The sequence below is a fragment of the Chionomys nivalis genome, chromosome 18 (assembly GCF_950005125.1).
Source record: "Chionomys nivalis chromosome 18, mChiNiv1.1, whole genome shotgun sequence".
In the NCBI taxonomy this organism is placed as follows: Eukaryota; Metazoa; Chordata; class Mammalia; order Rodentia; family Cricetidae; genus Chionomys; species Chionomys nivalis.
This window is the reverse complement of record NC_080103.1, coordinates 23,201,790-23,229,704: the sequence shown is the minus strand read 5'-3', so window position 1 is coordinate 23,229,704 and position 27,915 is coordinate 23,201,790. Positions and strand designations below refer to the sequence as shown.

The 27,915-nt window shown below is 45.8% G+C and overlaps 1 protein-coding gene across 1 annotated transcript in view; it reads left to right on the top strand.

Annotated features, from left to right (window-relative positions):
- The window catches only part of Eeig2 (EEIG family member 2), a 59,461-nt gene that overhangs the window by 19,720 nt on the left and 11,826 nt on the right, over positions 1–27,915 (top strand). Inside the window, exons 2-6 of the mRNA XM_057793185.1 lie at positions 6,903–7,023; positions 12,242–12,271; positions 17,116–17,232; positions 21,537–21,583; positions 24,281–24,384. Coding sequence (XP_057649168.1) covers positions 6,903–7,023; positions 12,242–12,271; positions 17,116–17,232; positions 21,537–21,583; positions 24,281–24,384 — 419 coding nt within the window. The remainder of the gene's footprint in view (positions 1–6,902; positions 7,024–12,241; positions 12,272–17,115; positions 17,233–21,536; positions 21,584–24,280; positions 24,385–27,915) is intronic.

The following is a 27,915-nucleotide window of genomic DNA, read 5'->3' as shown; positions in this document are numbered from 1 at the left end:
AGCAGTTGGAGAAGGCGCCGGAGTGACAGCTGGCTGGTAGCTGAGGAGGGGTTTGAACCCAGAGAGACCAGCTGTGGGATAAGTGGCTAACCTGCACGCCGTCCTACCTGGCCAGTGGCTGACATTCCTCCTTAACTGATGGCTTCCTATCACTGCTGCTGAAAGAGTAACATGTCTTGACCAACCAGGACGTGGAGTAACTAAACATGTGCCTAGAGTACCCGTTTGCCGGCTACCAGAGAAGGCTGGTGACGTTGATGTGATTCTTAGTCACAAAGGTTGGCTCCACCCCCTTCCATCCAGTTTATGTTTGAGTTTTCAGCAACATTCTAGGTTCCCTTTGATTCTTTGAAACATAAACAATGGCCATAGCAACTGTGTCTTCTGAGTCCTCTGCTCATCGCATGCTCGTTTCAGCAGCTTTATCATGCTATCTGGGAAACGTTTGGCTTCCCACAATGTCAACACAGATCGCATTCCTTTGCTTTCCTTCTAAGACAGTGCATGAGCAGCAGCCCAAAGTGCGGAGGAAGTTAGTGACTCACCTAACCGAAAGCCAGCCGTTACTAATGTGACTTTTGTCTCCGTTGCCAAGTGGTTTGCATGGGTTTCCACGGTAACCCGTCAGTATAACAAATGCCACAAACTAACGTTGCCGCTCTCTGATTTGTTTAGTTTGGACATCTTTTTCCCAGGGTCTGTGTGTACACAGGAAAGATTAACACAGAAAAGTCTGAGTGATTGCCTTAGGAACACAAATACACTTTTGGGGGTTTTTTGTTTTGTTTTGTTTTTCTTGGGGGGGTGTTTTGGTTTTTGTTTGTTTGTTTTTTTGAGACAGGGCCTCTGTAGCCCAGGCTGGCCTCTAACAAGATCAGTTTAGGTTTTTTTTGTTTTGGGTGTTGTTTTCCCGGCCTTGGTTTCTGGAGGACTGGGAACACAGGCAGGTGTGAGCCATACTCTCAGGTAGAGATCTGAGGGGAGCAGATTTAAGCAGGGACCAGTAAGGAGGCTCTGGAAATAATCCAGGGAAATGATGCTGAGAGTCTGAGTGAGGATAACGATGCCAGATGCAGGAAAGGGATTGAATTCTGAACAGTTAGGAAGTGATGGGCAGGGATTGATAGTTGGTACCAGACAAAATCCGTCTGGATTCTTTTCAGCTTAGTGAAGTTGGGCAGTTTCTCTCAGTTCCTTAACAAATGGACTTGTGTTACGATGTATAAAATGTGTAAGGTCTGGTATTTTGAAAGCACTCGGTGACCGCTGTCACTATGGTCGTGGAAGGGGAAGTCAGCAGATGGAGGTAGAAACTGTAGAGGTGTGACCTTCCTCTGGAAGATCTAATGTACTCTTCGTCAAAACCCATTCCTTATATGCTGCAATCCCTGCCTATATAGAACCTAGTTTTTCCCAAGTCCACCAGACTTACTGTTGGCTTCCCACCCTCTGGATAAACTAGATGAATATGAAGTGCTTCCCCCTTGGTTATTGTCAGAGAACAGCAGGTACAGGCAGAATTCACTTGGTGTCTTTAATTTTGTTACTCAGGCCAAAGCTACCCTCTGTGCAAGAGATAGCCTAGAAGATTTGATAATGAAATCATCATAAAGATGCCACGTGGAGAGGGTGTTCTAAACTAGATGTTTAAAAACCTGCTATGTGTCTCGGACTAGTTTAGTTGGGGAATTACTGATATTCCACAAACAAAGAAAAAGCAACAAAACATAAACCCAGGTTTTAGGGCTTTGCAGTCTTCACGTTTTGTTTTTATTTCTGACATAGTTCCTAGAATGTTTAGCTCAGTAACATTTTAAGGCGCAGCTGTAATGTGGATCGAAAGGTCCGTGTGGCAAACACTTGTTCCCAGCGTGGCACTATTAGGAGGTCATGGAACCTTTGAGAGGTGGAGCCAAATGGGGGTGCACTTTGGGTCATCAGGAACCATGCTCCCAAAGGGATTATGTAACTCTGGCCTGTTCCTCCCTTTGCTTTCTAGCTGTGAAGGGTGAGGCTTTGCTCTCTCACCTACCAGGCTGCCTTGCCAGGAGCCCACCCAGTGCAACAAAGCCGTCAGTCCTGGACTGAGACCCCAAAGCACTGAACCAAGGGAAACCTCAGCACTTTGTACGTTGATTTGATTCAGGAATTGATCAGAGTGACAGAAAGCTGACCAAAATGAGATTATTTTATTTTCGTATACTAGACAATAAAGAGCATTCACCGGGGCTGGAGAGATGGCTCAGCGGTTAAGAGCATTGCCTGCTCTTCCAAAGGTCCTGAGTTCAATTCCCAGCAACCACATGGTGACTCACAACCATCTGTAATGAGGTCTGGTGCCCTCTTCTGGTCTGCAGGCATATACACAGACAGAATACTGTATACATAATAAATAAATAAATATTTAAAAAAAATTAAAAAAGCATTCACCAAGTGAATATTTAAAACAATTAGAAAATAATGGATTTCAGTGTTAAATACTTTTTTTAAAAAAATGGTCTTGTAGTGTAGCCCAGATAGGTGTCACACTGTGTTCCTCCTCCTCAGTCCACTCAGTCCCCAGAGATTACAGGTGTGGGTCACCGTTCTCACTCTCTAATATGTAACTCTGTTCCATTTTGATGCTCTTCGGTACTTAGTAATAGTTTTAATTTTCCAGTTTATATTTTGACAAAGATATGTATGTGGTTTCAGGTCTAATGTGCCAAGCACTTTGGAAAACTGTGGTCCCCAACAACTACCCATTTCTGATCTACCTGACAAGGAGACAGCCGGGAGGGTGACTATATCGTCTTTCCTCCCAACTCCTCCCTCAGCCCTCTAGGAGGTAGAGAGGCAGTAGGAAGCCCAGTTGTGCAGTCCATGGAGGCCAGCCTCTGGGCTCTGAGAAAGGTAGAATCCAGACAAATGGAAAGCCACGCCCAGGAGCTTTGTTTTAGAGGCCTGTGGTCTTGTGGTTGTTTTAAATACCATGTTCGTCCTGTGTAGTAGATGTGGTTTCTTTTTATTATTACCTGTATTTGTGTGAGTGTATGTGTGTATTTGTGTGTGTGTGTCTGTGTGTGCACACATGCGTGCCTGCGCGTGAGAGTGGATGTCAAAGGACCACTGTGAGAGCTGAGCCATTATCCAGCCTACAAGTTTTCCGCTTGAAAACTTCTCTTCTTCCAGCACTGGCTTTGTTTGGCTGGGGTTGTGCTTTCTCTGTTTTTCCTGGTAAGAGCGTCTCCTACGGTGTCAGCTGAGCTGGTGGAAGCCCTGTGCAGATGGAAAGTGCTTGGCATCTTGGGTTTTGACTACAGGTTGAGATGACTTTGACCTTTGGGGGGGCCCCACCTCATTAGAGTTTTCTTCATGAATTCATGCCTGTTTCCACCATTGTCGGAGCCGGCTAGAGCAGAAGGGTCAACGCCAGTTCATCTTCCGCTCCTCTTGTCCATATACTGTCCTGCCACTGAGACCTGCCCTGGGGTCAAGCAGGCCAGAGCGTCATCTGCTCCCCGTCAGGAAAATAGAGCCGAGCTTCCTGCAGGAGTCATCTGACTGCGTATAAGACAGCTTCCAATCAATCCTTCCACCTTTGGGCCTTCCTTCACTTTACCTCAGAACCAATTTAAAATTCCACTCTTGGCTTTCTTCATTAACAGCACCAGGTTCTGATTTCTTTGGTTGCTAAATTAGTTACCAGTTGTCTGTCCCTGGATGCTGTTTTTGTCTTCCTATGAGATGATGCCTTGGAGGGGGAGAAAAAAAAAAAACTTGATAAGTTTGGGGGAGAAAGTAAAACTATCTTTAGTGAAAAGTTTATATTTTCTAAGGACAGTAAACTAGTGTGTCTTTTAAAAAAAAAAAAACATTGTTCTTCGGGTAGTGGTGGCACACACCTTTAATGCCAGCACTCTGAAGACAGACATAGGCAGATCTCCAAGTTTGAGGTCAGCCTGGTCTGCAGAGCAAGTTCCAAGACAGGTAGAGCTATACAGAGAAACCCTGTCTCAATAAAACCAATAAATATAGTTCTTGTTAGCTGATTCTACCCCAGTGGCATTGGTGACAGGAACAATCACAGACCTTGAGGTCCATTGCCGAAGGTTCCAGACCGTCAGTATATCTGCACGCCTTTTCTGGAAGCTCCAGGCACATGGCTGATGCCTTCAGGTCTTGGCACCCAGTGATACTGGGAGGAAAACAATGATCACAAATTCTTTCATTTTTAATTTGAGTTTTTATTATTTTCATGCTCTTTCTGGACATTTTAAAAGTTGTTTATCTATAAACCCAGTGATCTCAGTGCACATTCTTTCCTTCACGAGGCAGCTACGAGTTGACATGCATTCACCCCATTTCTCCCTCACTCCAACCTTTATCTCATTTTTATCTCACCCATCAGTCTCACTTGCTCCAGAGAAGTCATCGTACTGTGTACTTCCTTAAGAAAATCACCCTCAGCGTACCTGTGCTCTCGGGGACCATCACAGAAGAGGGGATGGGAGGATTGTGAGATCATAAGCCTGAGGTCAGGAAGGACAGACTGTTGCAGTCTTGAGCTCCCATCCCCTGTGGTTGCCTGCACACAATCAAGCCAGTCAAATCCAGCATGAAGTGGGGAAGGACTCAAGATCCCTCACCCCTGAGGAGCCAGGGGAGACTCTTCTTGGATATGGGGTGGTAGTTTTCTTTAGGGGTGTGGCTCCTGGTAGGTCAGTAGGTGCTCCATGATGACCCTACACCTGTGACTATATGAGCTACGCAACTTGGATTCAGTTGGTTATTAAAAAAAAAAAAAAAAGACATGAAGTTGGGAGGTGGAATGGATGTGGTGGATGTGGGAGGAATTAGGAGGAGTAGCAGTGAATATGTGAAGATACATTTATGTGCATGTATGAAATTCTCAAAGGATTAGTACAAATATTGAGGTCAGATGTGACGGTGCTTAGGAGGTGGAGGCAAGTTGATCTCTTTGAATTCAAGGCCAGCTTATCTATCTGGTGAGTTCCAGCCAGCAGGACCACGTAATGAGACCCTGTCTCAAAAAAAAAAAAAAAAAAGCTTTCTTGCCTATGTTAAGGGGACTGATGTGTAGATCTAGAGAACATTCATTCTTTTGCTTTATCCATTTTTCACTGTTTATGATCCCCCCCCCCCCATTGTCTCTCTCCTTCAAGAAGCAGAATAATTATTTTTTGCTTTCCAAGGTTAAATCCCTTGAACCTACACAGGATAGTAAAGAGAACAGCTTGTACAAAAGTCAGGACACTTCAAAGAGGAAACTCGTTGGAAAAACAGCAGGTTTAGGGCTGTGGAGAAAGGGCTTCAGAGTTAAATAGGCTTGGCTTGCGCACGACGCCTGTACTCACCACCTAAATAACCTTGATGTAACTCCCCTCCTGTGCTTCAACTCTGGGTCTGTGCAGTGAGGGACATGCCAGCTACACTTTAGAGTTGGTGTGAGACTGAGCTTCATGTTGTAAACTCTGAAATGGAAGTTCATGGTGCTGAAATAGTAGAGTATTTGGGTGTATTTCTCTCTTGCATGAAGTCCTACAAGGCTCGGAATTGTGCCCTTCATCTTGTATATTAAGCATTTAGAAGTGTGCCCAACACAGAGAAAATGAACGTGCATTGAATGAGTGGTGAAGAGTCACTTTAAACTGATTGACAGGTAGATTAGCTTCTTTGCATTTCTAATGGCCGGTTATTCCTGTTGCTCGCTTGCAAAGGCTGACTGTGCATTTATGTCTACTCCTGTGTGTGCTTGAGTGTAGTGACCAATGTGATGTCATCTATGTTTATTCCTCTGTGTGCTTGAGTGTGGATGCCCAATGTGATGTCATCTATGTCTACTCCTGTGTGTGCTTGAGTGTGACACCCAGTGTGATGTCATCTATGTCTACTCCTGTGTGTGCTTGAGTGTGACACCCAGTGTGATGTCATCTATGTCTACTCCTGTGTGTGTTTGAGTGTGTATGCCCAGTGTGATGTCATCTGTGTTTACACGTGTGTGTGTGCTTGAGTGTGACACCCAGTGTGATGTCATCTATGTTTATTCCTGTGTGTGCTTGAGTGTGGTGCCCAGTGTGATGTCATCTATGTCTACTCCTGTGTGTGTTTGAGTGTGGATGCCCAGTGTGATGTCATCTATGTCTACTCCTGTGTGTGCTTGAGTGTGACACCCAGTGTGATGTCATCTATGTTTACACATGTGTGTGCTTGAGTGTGACACCCAGTGTGATGTCATCTATGTTTACACGTGTGTGTGCTTGAGTGTGACACCCAGTGTGATGTCATCTATGTTTACACGTGTGTGTGCTTGAGTGTGACACCCAGTGTGATGTCATCTATGTTTACTCCAGTGTGTGCTTGAGTGTGTATGCCCAGTGTGATGTCATCTATGTTTACACGTGTGTGTGTGCTTGAGTGTGACACCCAGTGTGATGTCATCTATGTTTATTCCTGTGTGTGCTTGAGTGTGGTGCCCAGTGTGATGTCATCTATGTTTACTCCAGTGTGTGCTTGAGTGTGGTGCCCAATGTGATGTCATCTATGTTTACTCCAGTGTGTGCTTGAGTGTGGTACGCAGTGTGATGTCAGGTGGCTCCCTGAGATGCTCTGTCCCTTTCAGCATCTCCACCTGAGCCCAGAGCTTGTCATTTTGGCCAGTTTGGCACTATAGTCCGCTTACTCCAGGGTGTCTCTGTCTCCCAGTTGGTGGGATTACAGGCCCCTGGCTTCTTGGTGGCAAAATTCCATCCTCGTGCCTGTGGAGCAGCTGTTTTCCTCCTGAGCCATCTTTCTGCAGACAGTAACGTTTGTGTAACTTGGTGTTGTAAACTTGAGTGGAATTGTGAGTGCCTTTAACAGATAATCAACCGGCTTTTCGTTTTTTGTTTTTCCCTCTCCAGGGAGGTGGTGCAAGCAAACTGTGTTCGCTGGAGAAAGAAGTTCTCGTTTATGTGCAAGATGAGTGCCAGCGCCTCCACGGGCATCCTGGACCCTTGTGTCTACAGAGTGTCTGTGCGGAAGGTATGAAAATAGCCTGTTACTCCTCCTCTTTCAGAAACCATAGTTAGCTACGGTCCCTGGCCCACTTTATTTACATCTGTTTTAACGGTAGAACTGTAACTTCACGCTTAGAGCAAGAAATGAAATCGCTCTGGCAAATATGGTGGCAAACCTGAGGCTATTACTCAGGAGCCAAAAAGTTTTCTTCTCAGAAATACTGTACACATGTGCAGTAGTTTTGGAAATATGTGTGTCTGTATCCTGTCATTTATCAAATTCCTAGTCTTTGCTTTTTAAAAAAATAATATATTCATTAATTCTTTGAAACTTTCATACAATGTATTTTGACATACTTAAACTCCTCCCCCGACCCTTCTTCCCACCCCCTCCACCTTCACTGTACTCCCCACCCAGCTTTGAGTTTTCTTTTTCTTTATTTTTTCAAGCAGTTCAGTTTGTGTTGTCTGACTGCTCTTGGGAGTGGGGCCTGCCCTGGGATGTGGTACATCACCCTGAGCAATAGAGGAGAGGGGTCCCGAACTGCCCTTGTCCTGGAGTCAGACTGATGAATATCTTAATATCACCATAGACCCTTCATCCAACAACAGATGGAAACAGAGGCAGAGTCTCACATCTGAGCACTGAACTGAGCTCCCAAGGTCCAGTTCAAGAGTAGGAAGAATGAGAATATGAGCAAAGAGGTCAAGACCATGATGGGTTCACCCACTGAAATAGTTTGCCTGAGCTGATGGGAGCTCACCAACTCCAGACAGACAGGGAAGGAACCAGCATAGGACCAAACTAGTCCCTCTGAATGTGGGTGACAGTTGTATGGCTGGGGCAGACTGCAGGGGGGCCACTGGCAGTGGCACCAGGATTTATTCCTACTTCTTGTACTGGCTTTTTGGGAACCCGTTCTCTTTGGGATGGATACCTTGCTCAGCCTAGATATAGTAGGGTGGACCTTGGACCTTCCCCAAAGCATTGTGCCTTACCCTCTCTGAAGAGTAGATGGGGGGGGGGGGGTGTTGGGGGGAAGGTAAAGGGAATGGGAGGAGGGGAGGGAGTGGGAACTGGAATTGGCATATAAAATGAAGATAACTTAAAAAAGAAAACTGACCAAGCCGGGCGGTGGTGGCGCACGCCTTTAATCCCAGCACTCGGGAGGCAGAGGTAGGTGGATCTCTGTGAGTTCGAGGCCAGCCTGGTCTACCAGAGCAAGTTCCAGGACAGGCTCCAAAGCTACAGAGAAACCCTGTCTCGAAATAAAAAAGAAAAAAGAAAACTGACCATCCCTCCCCAGCAGCTCTCAAACGCCAGTATCTCCCCAAGCATTCAGCAGTTGGATTTTTCCGCACTCTGCCCCCCATGCTGGGATTTGCCTGAATTGAGCTTGTGCAGGTCTTGTGTGAGCTTGCCATGATCTCGTGAGCTCTTACATCTGCCTGTTGTCTGGAAAGTACTGCTTCCGTGAAATCGTCCACCACCTCTGGCTCTTACATTCTTCCTGCCCCCCCTTCCGCAGAGACCCCTTAGCCTGTGGGGTGAAATGTGCTATAGACACCCCATTTAGGGATGAGCCCTCCAAAGTTTCTCATTCTCTGCATATTGACCTGTTCACCGTCTGTGTTAATTGCCCTCTGCTGCGAGAAGCAGCTTCTCGGACGAGCGCTGAGAGGCCCTGATCTGATCTGGAGTTTGAGGCCAGATTCCACCAAATCTCTGTTCTTTTGAAGGTATTATTCCGGGGACTTCGATCAGTTATGTCTAATAGCAGACTTGGAATTGGATGTCCTTTTCTTTATGTTCAGAAAAACTAAGGCTCAGAGAAATGAAGTAACTTGCCCGAATTTACATTGTTAATAAATGGTAATGGGAAGACTCAAACACAAATCACCAGTCTCTGTCCTTGTTCATATGTATTTTGTTTTCATATATGAGTTTGAGAAGATAGATATGTATGATCCTGATTTTTTTTATAAAAATGAGGAATCCGTTAATCATTGCTACTAATGAGTTAACTACCGTCTTTAAAATACAAACTTTATACAAACCAAGCATGATAGTGGCAATTCTATAGCAATTGGAGAGGCAGAGACCGAAGCTTCAAGTTCAAGGCTAGCCTGTGCTGCATAGCAAATTTAAGGCCAATCTGGGCTGTCACATGACCCTGTCATGTACGTTTCACATTTTTACACATTTTTTTTCTGATTTTTTCTGAAACAAGGGCTCATTTTGTAGCTCAAGCTAGCCTGGAACTTGCACGTAGCCTGGGCTTGTCTCAAACTCATGACCCTCCTTGCCTCTCTCTCCCAAGTCTTGGGAGTACAGGCATGCCACCGTGCCCAGCTTTACATACATAAGTTACCAGAGTACATGTATATGCTGGCAAAGATACAGACTTAGAATGAGAAATGTGGGTCTTTTTGCTCTTTTCCACTCCAGTCCTGCATCTTTCTAGATCAGATTTAAAAACTATATTTTTAGATTTGTTTTCCCGCATTTTGAATGAATAATTAGCAGTGTGTGTTAGATGTGTGGCTTTATTCCAACCTCTGTATATTGCTTAACACACACAGTTAGAATATAATAGATACATATGTACAGATGTGATTTTATACACTTTAGGACTTTATAAAAATAGTTGTGTTTGGAGCAGTAGTAACTGAGTGGGGGCTTCTGCAGAGGAAGTGTGGTACAGAAAAGGCTGACACACAGCTGTACCAGCCTGCCACTTACCAACTGCGAGACCTTAGGGTGTGATGACTCTCAGTCTCTGCATCCAGCCTGATGCTTGATGATGAAGGATTAGCTGACAGCATGAAGCATCCTACCTTCTTCCCCTTGCTGCCTTGACTGCTGCTTCTGCCCTTTGGTTAAAACTCTTCCAAACGGAGCTCCAACTATGACGCTTGAAGGATGATGAGCTAGTCTTTGGATTTCAAGAAAAATAAAGTATATAACCAACTTCGAGTACAGGGTGCCTACAGATTAAATAAACTCAAACTCTAGTAAAACAAACAGAAACTGTAAATGCCAGTTACGCGAGGACATACCTCAAATAAACCCTTTTTCATAGAATAGGGCTTTGGGATATTCATTAGGACGTGTCTTAGCTTCCATCCTTTTGCTGTGATAAACATCATGGCCAAAGCAACTTGAGGAGGGATGGTTTTATTTAGTCTTACAGCATACAGCAAAAGGGAAGTCAGGGTGGGAACTAGAGACAGGAACTGAAGCAAAAACCATGGAGAAGCACTGCTTACTAACTTGCTCCCTGTGTCTTGCTTGGCCTGCTTCCATATACACCTCAGTCCAGGAGTGGCCGCTCACAGTGAGCTGAGCCGTGCCCTCCCACACACACATCAATCACTAACCAAGAAAATGTCCCCATAAGCCCTTCTACAGGCAATCTGATGGAGGTATTTTTCTCAGTTGAGGTTCTGTCTTGCCAGATAACCGGAGCTTGTATCACATTGACAAGAAACTAACCAGCACACAGCATACATGTTAAACTGCTAAAACAGACCCCAAAAGTCAAAGATAAAGTGGTATAGAAGTTGGTTCAGAACCTGAGATGAAAATAGCAGCTCTGCCATCTTTAGCATATGGTCCCATCTTTACAAAGGCCTAAGGGGCAGCTCCAGTCTTGTGGCATAGGACAGAGCTGATTCAAAAACCGTGCCTGTGTCTTTTGTGTACATCCCTCGGGTTAGAACTTAGTTGTGTGGCCACACCAAACTGAAAGGCTGTGTGGCCAGTAGGTTCTAAGGCGTCAGAAGAGAGGCTGGGAAATCACCAGTAGTCCTAATAAGGAGAATCATGGCCTTTTCTAAGATCATGCCGCTGCTGCTGCTGCTGCTGCTGCTGCTGCTGCTGCTGCTGCTGCTGCTGCTGCTGCTGCTGCTGCTGCTATGGCAGAAAGTTGGCTTTAATATTTCAAAGTAGAAATGCTTAGGTTTGAGGATAGTAGTTTTACACAGAGATGGGCATTATTTTGAGCAACCAGATAGGACAGGATTCTGTTACATGGAAAGCAAGAATACATACTGAAGGTACAGCTAGCTTCTCTCTGCAGAAGCTAAATAAAGGGGTGGGCGCAGGATAGGAGAGGCAGGAGGAGCAGCAGCAGGGAAGCAGCAGGGAAACCGGGCGGATGTGGCGTCAGGGAGAGGCAGAGAGGAAAACGATGTAAGAAAGGAGGTAAGTGGTCGAGCCCATCACATACTCAGCACAGGCTAAGATGGAGACAGGGAGCTTTTAGCTTTAACACAATACAGATCACTGGGAATCCCGAACTACTAGAGAGGGGAACTGAGGGAAGTCCAGGTGAGAGGGTTGACTACAGCAGAACACAGCAGGTAGAGCTGTATAGGTCTTTGGAATGTTTGGTTTCTTGTTTTTATTTTTTGTTCTTCTCTCATACGTTCCATCCGCACTGCACTCTCTCCTCCCTCTGCTCTTCCCAGTCCCCAAGAGTCAGAAGTCTTTTGAATACTGACCATAGAGGAACAGCAATGAAAAGAATCAAGCTAAGGAACCAAGGAACACCTAGAGGACATTTCCTTTTGTTTCAGAATGGCACTGTTGAGGGGTGTGAAGTGACCCAATGATCACTCCTATGGAATAAAACAGTGGCAGGAAAGGGGAAGAAGAGCAGGTATTCATAAGTAATAGTAGAGCTCCCTGTAGACTCTCTGGGCTTTATTTAAACTCACTGGGCAAAAGATAGAAGTGACAGAGAACACTTCAGTATCAGCGTCATGAAAAAGAGCGACCGCTCTCTCACTAAAAATGTTCTTGAAGGGACTTTAGCGCAGGGAAGTTTGCTGGTGATAGCAGAAGGAAACAGCCCACAGGGTGGTGGGCATTGTTCTAAGAGCTTTACAATCAGCCTTCACAGATGTGCGTCGTCCTCAATTCAAAACTGTGGCCCACAGTCGTGGCCGAGGGATGCTGAGGGGAGATACTTGAGCCCCAGGAGCTCCAGGCCAGTCTGTGCAATGTAGAAAGGCTCCATATCAAGACTGACTAAATAAGTAAAGCTGCAAGCAGAGTGAAAAATTTGGTCATTATTAAGGTGTTGTCATTGACCTGAATAGTTGGATTTAAGGTCAGTCTGTTTTTATCATCTGTGACATGTGCTAGCATGCACATGTCTACTCAGAATCATCTGGCTTACATTTAGTCTGAAATCCTTCATCATATAATGTTCTCATAGTGTTTTCTGTATTTGCAGGAATTGAAAGGTGGCAAGACTTATGCAAAGGTAAGGAGATGACCTCCAGCACTTGTAATTCATAGCATTGTTCTCACACTCTGTAGGCTTTTAATGCTTACTCAAGCTTGACTCATTTTAAGTGAAGCAAACTGGAGATTGAATAATTGGATTTAACGATAAAGTATTGCAATATTCTTTTGGGGGGCTGGAGAAATGGCTCCGTGGTGAGAACACTGGCAGTTCTTCCGAAGGACTCAGGTTCTGTCCCAGCACACAGCACACAGATGTGACTGTGACTCCAGTTCCAGAGGACCCACCCTCTTCTGGCCTCTTCAGACACTGCATGCACGTGGTGTGCAGACATGCATGCAGACAGAATACCCATACACATAATAAACATAAATCTTTTTTAAAAAAAAAGAATATTCTGAGAACTTATTAGGGGCTGTTACCCTTTAGTCTTAGCCTCCCTACTAGAGAACATTCTCCGGTTTTCTTGAAGCTATAGCTTACTGATGACACAAAATAAGTAGATATATTTCTGCTCTACGATTGGTTAATCCACTGACGAAAGAATGTGGCCAGGGATCCCTTATCCCCTTCCCCTCTGTGATGACCTGAACATCAGGTGTCTAGTTGCTCAAGTTTTGCTAACACAACTCATTTGTAGAAGAAACCCTAGCTGGTCTCTGTATGTTATTTTTGTTGAGTAGGAAGCATTTCCTACGTCCTCTCAGAGGGCTCCCCTATATGTTTTACTGAGTATAATGGAACCATATACCCACCCCTAACCATCTGTGACCATAGGGATGGATTTGTTGTTAAGTTACACTGTACACAATTTAGCAGTGCGATGGGTCCCTCTGTCTGCTCAAGGATAAGGATGGAGATTGCATCTCTGGGGGAAAGTGGAGTTTGGTGAGGACTGTCAGGGCACTGAGTGTTGGGCAGGCGGACAGCAAGGTCTGCTCTTGCTGGTAGCTGTTCACACATGTCTTTCCTTCTAAGAGCTCTCACCTATCGCGACTGCTGCCCTAGGTTACGCCTGCATTACTTTCTATCGACAGCCCGTTTGGCCTCCCGCTCAGTCTGTTCCCCTGTTCCGTAGTCCTGCCAGAGTGATCTTTCTAAAATTAAAACATGATCATATCACTCCCCACTTTTAGTCCCTCAGTGGTTATTCACTGACTGTAAAGGAAATTGGAAGTTTTATAAGCTAGGGAGATCCGTTTTTGTTTGCAGACCATTTCTGCTGCCTCATCCCTTCTGCCTGCCATCTGTGTTCTCTGTTTCTCTCTTCTCTCTCCCACCCCTCATTCTTAGGAGGTGTATTGCCATCATACACTTCCTAGAGTATCTCATGCTATTTTAGCTCCTTCGCCTTGTGACTTGACACCACGCATGTCTCCCTCCCTCCCCTTATCCTTTCAAGTCATGTATCGTTAAAGACTCAGCTTAGTCACGCCTTCCTACTGAGAAGTTTTCTTCTCTCTCTAATAACTGTGTCTTCCTTTACCACCGCACTTAGCAGCAGTACTGTGGGAACTTGCTTTTTGTTTTCCTGTATTAAACTATGAAAATAATAATAAAGGACCCAAGAATAGCTCGGGGCAGAGCATGAAATAGGCCCTGGGTTCCATCATCCCCAGCACCAAAAAAGGGAAAACATTCTTTATTTCTAATTAATACCTAATGTTACCTGGAATACAAATGTTAACAATGATTTTCTGAATAAGTTAATGTCTACCACAAATGTGATATATACATATAATATATTTATGAGACACACATATGAAACACATGCACATATAGATATTCATGTGACAGTTATCTTGGTGAAGCCAAAGAAAGTCTTGAGGAAATATGAACTCACTGGGACCACACTATACAGTCTGTAATGTGAGTTCTTTGAAGACAGAATATGTTTCCTCTTCCATGGAAGAGTCTGGCATATAAAAGGGCATTGGCATGTCACCTTTTTAGCAGGGATTGTCTTATTGGCTGTTTGCTAATATACCAAAGAACAACAGACTGGGTGGCATAAACAAAACACATTTAGTTATCCATTCTAGATGCTGAGGAGTCTGGGGTCATGATAGCAGCAGCTCCTGTGTCTGTGGAGAGCCTGCTTCCTGGTTTGCAGATGACACGCTTCTCAGTGTGTCACCATGTGGCAGATTGCAGAACGAGGCTGCAAGTTCTTTCCTGTTTAAAGTGCATTCCTCCAGACCTTAGTGCACAGCTCAGCGGTAAAGCACCCACTGAGACATGTGCAAGGCCCTGGCTTTGGTCCCCAGCGCCAAAAGGGGAGGGATGGGTTCCTGAGGGCTTCAGTCTCAAGGCCTGATTGCCTCCCAAAGCCCCCACCACTCGATACCATCCTGTTGGATGTTAGACTTTCAACATATGGATTCTGGAGAAACAGAAGCATGCAATCCATAACAGAGATCCTTAGTGACCGTATAAAATCAATATGGCAACAGTAGATGGTGAGTTAGATGGGCAGCTAGCCTGTATTTAAGACTGCTTTGTTAACATTTGAACCCTGATATGAATAGAACTGAAAAATACTAGGTTATCTAGTTCAAGAGCATTAATGACCTTGTGTTGACCTTGGCACGTTCTGGCCAGCGGAGTTAAGGGATGAACTGGGAAGGAGGAAGTTCATTTGGCCAGATGGTCAGAGACAGTATAGACGACCTTTTTACAGAAGTGTTGTGTCGTGGGATTTTTTTTTTCTTTATTTTTGTTTCGGTGGGGGATGAACAGAAAAATAATTCAGTGCTCTGGAGAGATGTGGGAGAGAAAATCCAGCATGCCTGTGTGCTGGTGGGAATGGTCTAGTGAGATAGGATAAATCAGAGTGCCAAACCACAGGGAAACTGCAGCATAAACGGGATAGGCAGGAGCCGCAGGAACACAACCACATCCTCTGCAGCATGTGAGAGGGAAGGCGGTACAGACCCAGGCGCAGGTGGATGAGTGGCTGCTGCTGGCAGTAAGAGCTCATGAGAGTTAAGTTCCCTTGACCCCCTGGGTGAAGTAAACAACAAGGCCCTCAGCAGAGAGATGGATCAGGCGACCTGCTGGCGCTCTCAAGGTAGAAGGTGTGTGAAATAGCTTGTGTTGATAACCGGTGGTCAAATAGGCCGCATGTCTTCACACGTTCACTCAAATGTCCTCTGCATGGTCCTATCCTGGCTTTTCCGCCTATGTTGCTCCCCTAGAAGGCAGTAAGACCAGAGTAACCGTGTGGAAATTAAGCAGCTGTTGCCTGTGTCTTGCCGTGTGCCTGGTTTCCTGCATTGGGCTTAGGTGATTCTCTGAGCTATTTTCTTTGTTCTTTTCATAGCAGTTAAAAACTACTGAACTAGTAGGAGCAGGGGCTCTCTCTGACTCTGTTGCCTGTTTTGGGGACCCTTTCCTCCTACTGGGTTGCCCCGTCCAGCCTTAATAGGAGAAGAGATGCCTGGTCTCGTTGCAACTTGATAGACCGTATTTGGTTGATATCCATGGGAGGCCTGCCGTTTTCTGAAGAAAAATGGAGGAGGAGTGGATGTGGGGGGGGGGAGCAGGAAATACAAGGGGAACCCGAGGAAGATAGGAGGGAGGGGAAACTTTGATTGGGGTGTAAAACAAAAAAAAAATTAAAAATTAATTTAAAAAAACTTACTGAAATAATGTTCCAATGTGCAAGTAAAACCACCCTCTTGCATGTCCCTGAAAGTGGGTCTATGGAGATGGTCCATAGGGAGATGCTTGCCACACTGGTGTAAAAACCCGACTTTAGATCCCCTAGAATGTCTCTGCTGCAGTGAGGTGGGAAGAGAAGACCAGAGAATCCCTGCAGGCCAGGTAGTCTAGCGTTACAGCACAGTGGCAAACGACAAAGACACCCTGCCTCAAACGTGGCAGAAAGTAAAGACCAAAGCCTGAGGGTGTTGTCTGACCGCTGCACACTCGCTGTTGGGCGTGCATACCTATGTGTGCACATACGTACCACATACATTATACACAAAAACCTGAAACAACCTCAGCAGCGTTTGAAACATATTATGCAGTTTATTGCGTGTTCGGAGAGACATGCTTCATTCGCTTCTTGTTAGTGACGTAGGAGTAGGCTGCTAAAATAACAGTGATCACACTGGAACAGTGACTCTGGGCTGAGCAACATCAGAGGAGAGACTAGAGCAAGCTCCGATAACGGCAGGAAATGGCATTTCTGGGTAGTAATGTGGAAGAGGAAGACGTTTGAACTGAACTGGGTAGCAGCAGAGGGGGTAGGTGCGGGACAGAAGCTGCAAGGGAAGCAGCCGTTTCCAGAAAGAGAGTCGGGATAAAGTAAAGGATGCCTAGCAGGAAGAGGGGAGGAGAAGGTGCCCCCACTAGAGAAGCGAGGAGGCTCTCTCTCGTGGGTGCATGGAGAATGAGAATTTAACCTGTAATGATCTGCAGGCCCCTACAGCTAACTCAGCATAGGCCCAGGTCCAGAGTCGAGGGGTCTGAGCGTCTGTACGCGGCTGCGCATGAACGCAGCTGCTCTGTATCCCCGCAGTGCGGCGTTGAGTGTAGGTGTTACTGGGAGGGATGTTGCTTTCTGATGTGCCTTTAGCTGTGCTGTCACAGCCGTACAAACGTGTGTAATTCTGATGTGTAAAGAAATGTATTCGGCACAGCACAGCAAATCCATGATAAGAGATGAATAGAAAAGGCAGTAGATTTTTATTAAAAAGTAGCTAAATTAAGGAGCCTGGTAAAGCAAGGGATAAAGCAGGTAGTGGGAAGAAAGAACTGAAAGGTTTGAGAAAACTCACGGGTTGGGTGGCTATTTTAAGGGGATATGGTAGAGCCTTCTAGATAGTCTATTAATATGATTCTCTTTCTTTTCATAGCTGGGCTTTGCAGATCTAAACCTGGCAGAGTTTGCCGGATCAGGAAATACCACCCGCCGCTGTTTACTGGAAGGCTATGATACCAAAAATACAAGACAGGACAATTCCATTCTCAAAGTAAGCACTCTTCAAGATTTACATGGTGATAAAAGATGTTCTGCCTGTAGCTAAGCACAGGTGTCTGTTGTCATGGTTACCGTGGGATTCCATACCGAGGTCATGAGCCTCCACCTCGTTAGGGTCCAGCGTGTTTCTCACTGGGGCTGTGAATAAATAACACCACCACCACAACTGAATGCTTGTTGGGAAGAGGGAACATGATGCCTGGATATGTGGCTTAAAATACGGATAGCTATCCAGGCTAGAAAGCTGGCCTAGCGGTTAAGAGCACCTGCTGGATAACCATGAGGAGCTAAGTTCAGATCCCACCCCAGCTGGAAAATGCAAGCTCCAGGCTCAGGGAGAGACCCTGCCACAAAGAAATAAGGCTGAAACTGAGAGGAGGACTCCAGATGCCCTCCCCTGAGTTTTGTGTCTGCACAGGCGTGTACACTGACACACACGTTTGCCCATATGTGCATTGCACACACACGCATACACTCACACACACACACACACACACCTCAAGAGAACTTCCTAAGAAGCTGTGATGTGTTTGTAGAGGTCACTGGGTACTCTCATAAGCAGTGAAGTGGCAGGCAGACCCGTTCATGGACACCTGTCTTATATCTCCAAATCTCATCAGGAACCATGTGTTCAGGGAATTACAGGGAATATATACTTCATGAAGCTGATGAAAACATTAAATGAGATCCATTGGAAAAAATAGTCAGAAAATATCTTGTACCTAGGAGAATCTTTGCTACATTTTATTTAATTTGTAAGTTACCTAATAAGAAGAAAGATCGATATTTAAAAACCAAGTGGTTTTTATTCCAAAGTTAGTAAAGTGAAGAATAACTTTATACCTACAGTATAAACTTTGTTTTCAGCTCTAGATATACAGAAATTCATGAACTGGTTCTCACAGGCAGATACCCCTTGCACACATCAGCAGCGTTGAGAAAGGTAGGATGGGCAGTTGACATGGAGAGGAAAATGATAAGGGAGATGACGAAATGTCAGGTATGGTGGTGCGCACCTATCATTGCAGCGCCTTGGAGACAGAGGCAGTGATGATCAGGGGCTCAAGGCCAGCCTTAGGTTCATAAGGCCCTGTCTCAAAAACCAAGGTAGGAGCCAGGAGGCACTTAGCTTTAATCTGAGCACTCAGGAGGCAGAGGCAGGCAGGTCTCTGAGAGTTTGAAGCCAGCCTGGTCTACTGAATGAGTTCCAGGACAGCCAGGGCTACCCACAGAAACCCTATCTTAAACAAACAAAGCAAACAAACTAAGGTAGGAAAAGGAAACATTAAAAGAGCACCATCCTATGAATTTCAAGTCTGCTGGATTTTGTTGTTATACACCTCTGAAAATATCGCAGCGCACTTGCACACTGGCAGGTCTAGATAGATGGTGTCTTAGGGTTTCTATTGCTGTGAAGAGACACTGTGACCACAGCAACTCTTATAAAGGAAACCATTTAATTGAGGCTGGCTTACAGTTTCAAAGGTTTAGTCCATTGTCATCTTGGTGGGACATGGCAGCATGCAGGCAGACATGGTGCTCGAGAAGTTGCTGAGAGTTCTACATCTGGATCCGCAGGCAGCAAAAGGAGACTGTCACACTGGCCAGACTTGAGCTTATAAGGCCTCAAAGCCTGCCTTTGCAGTGACACACTCCCTAGTCCAAAAAAGGCCACACCCAATAGTGCCACTCCCTATGGGCCAAGCATTCAAACACATGAGTCTATAGGGGCCTTTCCTGTTCAAACCACCACAGATGGGGAACAGTTTTCATCCCTGATTTATAATGGAGAAGGTGAGTCTCAGAATGTTAGGTGCCTTCCGTAAGGGAAGTAGTGAGTGACGGAGCTGAGGCCAACATGCGTGTCTGGTGGCCTTTTCACATTATCATGCCCACTCATCCCCATTTTCAAAACCCACCGACTATACTGTTCATTATGTATTTCTTACTTTAATAAGCAAATAACCCATCTCTGAAAAACACTGCTTTGACATGTGTGTGTGCATACGTGTGTGTGCATACGTGTGTGTGTGTGTGTGTGTGTGTGTGTGTGTGTGTGTGTGTGTCCTGAGACAGCTTTTTAATTTTAGGCAGTTGCCCCTCTCCCACCATCTCCTGTGTTCCGAGCCCTCTTGGTCATCTCACGCAGCTGTCTTCACCCCGAACCCTCCCTTTCTCATGAGCTGCCAGGCCTCACTTGCTTCCACTTCCTCCTTACTAGCGTACAGTGCACAGGTCATGATTATCTTGCTTGAATTACTACTCCGGGTTCCTTTGCCTGTGGCTGCCCCTGAAGATCTCCAGCGCTACTTGGTTTGACTGTGTGCCCTCCCTGAGTCTGTGTCCTGAGCGGAACATTACTGGAGGACACACAGATGAGTGGGCACTGCTGGAATCAGGCTCCCCTCCAGCTGGTAGCCACCCTCTGCCCCCATCCCAGTTTTGATATTTGCCTTCCTGCCTTTTTTCTCAATGTAGTTTCACACCCCATGTTTCACCCCAGCTAAGCTCTCCTTCACTGAAAAGACAGAGTTCATGAGACTCATATCCCCTCATCATCCCAGCATAGAGCTTACCCCTCTGCTTGTGTCTCCGGTCTTCCTACAGTGCATGGTACTGTCTTGCCTATGGTCACAGGGATGACACGACCCTCTTCCCGTGAGAAGTCAGTCCTTCCTCTTGACCTCTACAATCCACGCAGGCATAACCGAGAGTTTTCTCCTTGTACCATCTGCTCTTAGTCATGTCTCCCTTTAATGAGCCGTCCTTGTCAGCACACAATGGAACAGCTGTAATATACGTGTTTCCTAAGAAGGGAGCTCACGCCACCTCTCATCGCTGTCCTGCGTCTCTGTTCTGCCTCACTACACAATTTCTCCATCCCAAGACCATCAGATAGTCACAAGTGCTGTCCTGTGGAGTTGGGGATCAGATGGGAGGAAAGAAGGGCAAGAAGAGAATCAACACAGCAGGATAGCGCTGAGACTTAAGAAAAACAATGACATAAGAAATATGGTCATAGAAGATGCTTGTCAAGCATTCACTGGAAAGTGTGCAGTAATCTGTGTGTGTCCTGTTTGTCATTAAGACTGTAAACTCAGTGAGTGTGGTCCTGGGTTCTGCCCTGTGCCAGCTATGTAATTCAGAAAATAATCCCCTGATCTCTGTGGTCTCAAAATGAGAGTGCTGCTCTCTCACGGGAGTGCTGAAGATGAAATGAGATGATGTGTAGAAAACACATAGTTTATATCTGGAACAGAAGTTCCCAAATCACCAGGGTGGTGCTGCATGTGTGGAATTCCGGCACTCCGGCACTCCAGGGGATGAGACAGGAAGATCATAAGTTCAAGGTTATCCTTGGCTTTGTCGCAAGTTTGAGGTTAGCCTGGAATGCTGAGGCTCTCTCAAAGAGCCAAAACAAAATATTTGCAATTCACTATCATTGTGAATTTTCTCATAAGGATGTGAATTGGGGGCTGGGAATGTTGCCTGGTTGGTAGGAAGCCTACCTAGCAGACACAAAACCCTGGGTTCAGTCCTCAGTTCAAGACCACCCGATGACACTGGTGAATTCGAGGCCAGACTCTCAGAGGAAAAAAAAAACGTGAGATTGTTCTGTGGTGGATTCTTAGAAGTTACTTAGCAACCAGGGACTATCAGCATCTCAGAAAGAAACAGCAAGGCTTTAGTGCTGATTCGAAGCTGGGGCAAAAGCCCTTTAGAGTCCCAAGCACTGTAGAGCCTCAGCCTGTGAAGCTGAAGGGCCTGGTTATTAAATACTTGACCCCACAGGGGTCTGCAGTAAACACAGGCAAAGCAGACAGACACAGACACTTGCTAAATCTAGAAGAATTAGTACTGGGGAAGTGCTTACTTTTTATTCTTATCTTTTCCACAGGGTTTTGAACATTAAAGATGATTTTTAATCCATGTCTACATAAAACAGTAATTGAATATTGGACACACCCTCATTAAACATTTATTCCTCTTAATGCTTTCTAGATAGAAATATAAGACTAGGTGTTAGTCAGGTGGTGGTGGTGTGTGCCTTAATCCCAGAACTCGGGAAGAGCAGAGGCAGGTGGATTGCTGTGAGTTCGAGGCCAGCCTGGTCTACAAGAGCTAGTTCCAGGGCAGGCTCCAAAGATACAGAGAAACCCGAAACCCTGGGGGGAGGGGGAGAAGAAAGAAAAAAAGAAAGAAAAGACTAGGAAGTGTCATAGGGAAATACAGATTAGCAAAAGCTGGCTTCTTAAGAACTCTTATAATTGTGGCATTTGTTGCTCTTTTGTTTAGGTTTTGATCAGTATGCAGCTGATGTCTGGTGACCCATGTTTTAAAACGTAAGTTGATAACCAGGAAATGGATTGTGTATCCGCAGCTGTGATGCAAATGAAGGAGATTTGTAGGCAGACAGCTCCTTTCACGCTAGACTGGCCTGGCCTGCACAGAATCACTGTTTCCCATTAGCAGGGAAGTTCACCACTCCCAGAATGATGCAAGTTATGGATCTTTGCCACCTCTGGGTTTTCGGGTTAAAGGTGAAATTATATAAGCTGAGGTTTGAATTCGCTTGTTGTTTTCCTCAGCGGATACTCGGTACCTCGCAGTGTGTGGGAGCGCATCCTAACCTCAGACAGAGCAGTGAGCAAAAGACACTGTGCATCCTAACCTCCAGTGAGCAAAAGACACTGTGTTCTGCCACCTTAGAGCTCAGACTCTAAGAAACAGCCAAGTCGTGATAAACAGCAAAGGAGCCTGGGAGCAGATGCTCTGATGAGGAGTCGCAGGGGGGCAGGGCGACATAAGAGCTGTTGTGTATGAGTATCAAGGGAGGGCTCCCTGCTTAAGATGACATTCGAGTAGAGACCTGAAGGAGGGGAAGCAAGCCACGTGGATAATTTGGGGAAAGAGTACTCAAGATGGAGGGGGCACGGTTCCCAGCATGCTCAGATAACTGCCTGGAGAGTTTGGTAATAGGAGGTGAGGTCAGATGGTCACCTTGTGGGCCATTAGAATAAGGGCTCCACTTTTCCTCTGAATAAGATCAAAGGCTCCAGAGGTTTCAGGTGAACAGTAAATGCTCTTGTTATGATACAAGGTAGAAAAGAGCCAATCTGAGAGAGCGTGATGGGGACGAGGCCAGAAGAGGTGGAGTGGGTGGCCATTCCATTAGTGAATGTTTCTCTCCTGAGAGGCCGCAAGAGGAACAGTTCACAGCTCAGATATAAGACACAACAAAACCCACATCTGAAAAGGGAACTTATGAAACATTCGGTGTGATCCAAATCTTCCCTTACTAATGAGGAGACTGAGACAGAGCAACGTCTGTGTGGACCCGAAGGTCAATAGCTCTGGAGAGGGGCGTGCCCTGCTCTGCTGGCTGCCGCGTTGGGAGCCGTGCACACGGCACTCCATGTTACAGGGGCAGAGAGTTGAGGGCTGGAAGTCAGAAAGTCCTCACGGAGGGGGTGGCCCTGGCTGAGTACTGATGACTAAGAATGTACTAAGCATGGAAGGTGAGCAGAGACGTTCCAGGAAGAGGAAACCATTTGCACACACATAGGGCACTGTTAGGGTGCACGGGGTATTTGTGGAACACCCAGCAGGTAGGACGTCCTTTTAGGTGGTCATTTTAAACAGACTCCGAACATTACTTTAAAATTAAAATAATCCTTATTTCTTTAATGTACAATTATGCTATATCAAGAGATTCTGACAAAGAATATTACACATTTTTGTACAAAAGGAGTACTAGAAGAGAAGCAGTGCCCAGTGGACGCTCCGTGGTTAGCCCCTGAACCTCGTTGCCTGGGCAGCAGAACTGCAGCAGCCTAGTTAAGATTTCAAATTCTGAGTCTGCTGTACTAACGGCCCCATGGTCAGCTTCTTCTCTCTGAATGCTAGTTGCCCCTCTCCTAGAGCCCTCAGCAATGACTCCCAGTTCTTCAAGATAGCAGGACAGGAGTCATGTTAGCATTAGGGATGTTATGGCTGTAATCGCCTGTGGAAGGAAGGACCACTGACATTTAAGACTTGAGGCCTGCAGAAAGCTCAAAGCAGTCACTGGTGATTTATGACCGTTATTGGAGACTCCATTCTTTGCATGAATCTCTTATATGTTTTTCCTGTGAAATACTCAATGGAGTTTTACTTTGGTTTTTAACCGAGTTCTTTAATTTTTTTTAAGCACGTAACTCAGTTGGGCCTGGTGGTACAAGCCTGTAATCCTAGCACTCAGAAAACTGAGGCAGGAGGATCTTCGTGAGTTCAAGGCCAGTCTGGACTACATACGGGTTACCAAGCCAGCCAGGGCTACAGAGCAAGATCATGTCTCAAAAAATATACCCCGTAATATCACAACAAAATCAAAATACAACTGTTGGTAACCAAGGAGGTTGGTCTAAGTCGGACTGTAAAGAGCCTTGGTTGTCAAGTGTGGAATTTGAGCTTTGTCCCAGAGGCACTATTGAAGGGTTGCCTTGGCTTTAAGACGGGTTCATGTAGCCCGGGTTGGTATCCAGCTTGCTACGTGCCTGAGAATGACCGTGAACTTCTGGTCCTCCTGCCTTGACCTCCTGGGTGCTGAAACTATAGGACCATGACACCGTATGGGAGTCTCACTCTCCAGAACTCCACGAGGCAGAGCTTTTTCTGTTCCCAGTATTTTATTGTGTAAAAGCCTTTTCCCACCGGCGGGAGAGATCACTCAATGGTTAAGAGCACTGGCAGAGAACCACAGTTCAGTTCCCAGTACCCACATGGCTGCCCACACTCATCCTGAACTCTAGCTCCGTGGGATCCAGCACCCCTTTCAGTTCCTACAGGCACCTGCATATGTGTGCATGCACACACATGTACATAGATAAAAAATAAGACTTTTATGTAAAAATCTCTCCCACATTTATTATTTTGGTTTTAGGGTTCTAAAAGACGGTTTTTATTTCATCCTCAAAAAGCTAACTCTCATAAACAGCTAAGGCCACGTACTGACCACACAACGTGATTCAAGATCTGATCCCTACACCGTCTATTTACAGACCTCCCTCCACGTCCATGTCAATACCGATCGCTGGAGAATCAGAGTCTTTGGAAGAGGATAGGAAAGGTGGAGAGACTCTCAAAGTGCATCTCGGAATAGCAGGTATGGGTATATAGCTTCCTGCGCCTTTAATTTCTGAAAAACAGTACTATTTAATTCTCTAATCAATTCCTAAACCCTGAGGGGCTAGCAGAATGACTGAGCAGGTCAGGGTGCTTGCCACCTAGCCTGATGGCCTGAGTTTAATCCTTGGAATCCACACAGTTTAAGGAGAGAACAGGACTTGGAGAGATGACTCAGCAGTTAAGAACACTGGCTTAACTCTTTTTTTTTTTTAATTATTTATTTATTATGTATACAATATTCTGTCTGTGTGTCTGCCTGCAGGCCAGAAGAGGGCACCAGACCCGATTACAGATGGTTGTGAGCCACCATGTGGTTGCTGGGAATTGAACTCAGGACCTCTGGAAGAGCAGGCAGTGCTCTTAACCACTGAGCCATCTCTCCAGCCCCTCTGGCTTAACTCTTTTTTTAAAAAAAAAATATTTATTTATTTATTATGTATACAATATTCTGTCTGTGTGTATGCCTGAAGGCCAGAAGAGGGCGCCAGACCTCTTTACAGATGGTTGTAAGCCACCATGTGGTGGCTGGGAATTGAACTCAGGACCTTTGAAGAGCAGGCAATGCTCTTAACCACTGAGCCATCTCTCCAGCCCCCTGGCTTAACTCTTAAGAGTTCTTCCAGAGGTCCTGAGTTCAGTGACCATATGGCGTCTCATAACCATCTCTAGTGGGATCTGGTGCCATCTTCTGGCATAAAGGTGTACATGTAGGTAGGACACTCATATACATAAAATAATTTAAAAGAGAGAGAGAGAAAACCAATTGTCCTCTGACCTCCACACGCATTCTGTGGCACATACATGTCCCCACGCACACATACACAAAAATAAACAAATAAATGTAAAAAAATTCCTCCAACCCACCCACAGGTAACTGTGTATGCATGCACTCATGACTTGAAATGTACCAACTAGTGTGCTGGCTGAGCCAGGACTTCCTTCCTTGTCTAAGGTAATGTGCTCTGACCCCGGCGACTGAATGTTGTGTTAACACTGTCTCACTGACTGCATCTCCTCCTCACAAACACAAGAACCACCAGTTTTCCCCGTTCCTCCCTCATGCTGGGCACATCCGCCTGTCAGCTCTCTGGTGCTGCTTCTCCTCTTCTTCCCCTTTGATTTGCTCCTCAAGCCTCACTGTGCATTGGATTTTCCTGGGGGCGGAGGGCGTTAAAACATACTGCTAACGCCAGCAGCCAGTTTGGGATTTGGTCAATCCAGGATGGTGTCTGGAACTTTCTAATGTACACCAGTTCAGCCCCTTTGCTGCTGCTGCTGCTGCTGCTGCTGCTGCTGCTGCTGCTGCTGCTGCTGCTGCTGCTGCTGGTCCCAAGCACACTTTGAGCCCACTTCCCTAGACATCTTCCAGCAGAGGCAGAATCTACTGTGGTTGCTAAAAGCAGGGTAGGCAAGGTGCCAACCTAGCCGCAGGAAAAGGACACGAGGAACAGGGTGTATTGTTGGAAAGAAAGGTGAAGCGCTAGAATTAACATTTACACTACCTTTTCAAATGTGCATTGATGGGGTTTCTTATAAATAATTTTGGGTATGGATTTCTTGATTTAGGATCAGCTAGTCTTATAGATACTGTTAATCTTCCCATTAACTCCTCGCTCAGCCCTTAAATATCCTGAGCTGTTGGCTATACTGAGAAAATATAAAGTGGACCTTATTATCCTTATAATAGGAATATATCCATCTTCTCTATCTCCTGTTGTCCTCTAGACTCCAGCAGTCCAGTGTTAGATAGATAGACAGGCAAGAAGGCAGACAGACATGGAGACGTATCATTAAGAGAGTGTGTTTTGATGCATGCATCCCAGTTATGTAGACGAACTTCGAGAAACCAATACTGCTTAGATTCATTACTGTGATAAAAGAACGTGAAGGGTGTTTGGACTCACGGTTCCAGGGGGTGCAGTCTGTCACTGTGGGGAAGTCATGGTGGGAAGGGAGGTGTCTGGTCACATTGCACCCCCAGACAGGAAACAGAAAGATAAATGCTGGTTTCCTCTTTCCCTTTGCTGTTCGGTCCAGGACCTCAGCTCGGGCTCTGCTCACAGTCGGAGTGGATTTTCACTCCACTTAAACCTTTCTGGAAACCCCCTCACAGACATGCCCTTAGGTGACTCCTGGTCCAGTCAGACTTACAGTGAGAGCTAGCCACCCTGCTGCCCGACCGCTGGTAAACTCATTTACAGTGTGGTTTGTGTCCTGTCTTGATGTCTACAGATTGCCAGATCCTGCGGCCCTTTTTTCCATTCCCGTTTGACCCAGCCACTAATTCAGTTCTTTCTTGGTGTCTTCTCTTCCTTTGTCTCCTACCTTCGGCACCTTTGTTCTTCTCGCTCCTTAGGGATTTCTTGAGCAAGGAAGATGGTTCAGTGAGTAAAGATGCCTGTTGCCAATCCTGATGACCCAAGTTCAACCCCTAGGAACCCCTGGTGGGAGCAGATGTTTGCCTCTAGCTAGTTAGCTAGTTGTCACCTGGCCTGGCCTCCATGTGTGTGGTGCACATACACACACACAATTAAATAAGTAAATAAATAAATGTAATTAATTTTTTAAAGCCTAGAATCCATTAGTAGTTGCTGCCTGCTGGCAGAAGGAGAGGAAGTTTCTTCAGGAGTGTGGCCGCTCAGAGGCTGCCCATGCTCCCATAGCTGGTCCTACACTTATGCCCATAGAGCAAGTATCAGTGGATTCAGTGGGTTTCAGAACAGAGTATGTTAAGTTGGTGGGAAAAGGGATAGAGAAGTACAAGAGGAACTGGGGAGGAATGAATAGATGGTGACTTTGATCAAAACATTATGTGCATGCATGAAATTCTCAATAACAAAAATTAAAGAGAAACTTCCTTAAAGTTGGCAGCGCTGTAGCTGCAACGTAGAGCATTTGTCTGTGTGCTTGAGGCCAGGGTTCAGTCCCCAGTCCTCAGAAAACATAAACTGGGCATAAAAACACCCCACCTCCTCTCCAGCGTTGCTGATCCACCGGTGTGGTCCCCTCTACTTTGTTTTCTGGGCAATGCCCTCTACGCCTCTGGATTTAACTGTCTCATAAATATTATGTGATTGTATAAAGTATGTTAAATACTTTGCACTCACGAATATATGTTTCCAAATGTTTTGGGGAAGGTCCACTTCAGGCCACACGTTATTACTGAAGTCTATGAGCTCATCTTTCTCCCCGGCCAGACTGTGGGTCCTTTGTGATCCGATCTTTATACATAGACCAGGGACGGGCAGAATGTGATGAGCATTGCCTGCCAGTGTCACAGGCTCAGTGCAGATTTGCCTGACTCTTCCTCCTCCTGCTCAGGCATCCTGGCACACACTCTGCTCAGTAGCTGGATCCCGCCATCTCTCACTCCCAGCTGGCTTGCACTAAAGACCTTCACTCTTCACCCCAACCTGCTCCTCCCTTTACTGGAGTGATCTTCACACAACATAGCCCGCAGTGGCACGCAGGCTTAAAGTCATTCAAGTATGTCTTTCATTCAGCTCAC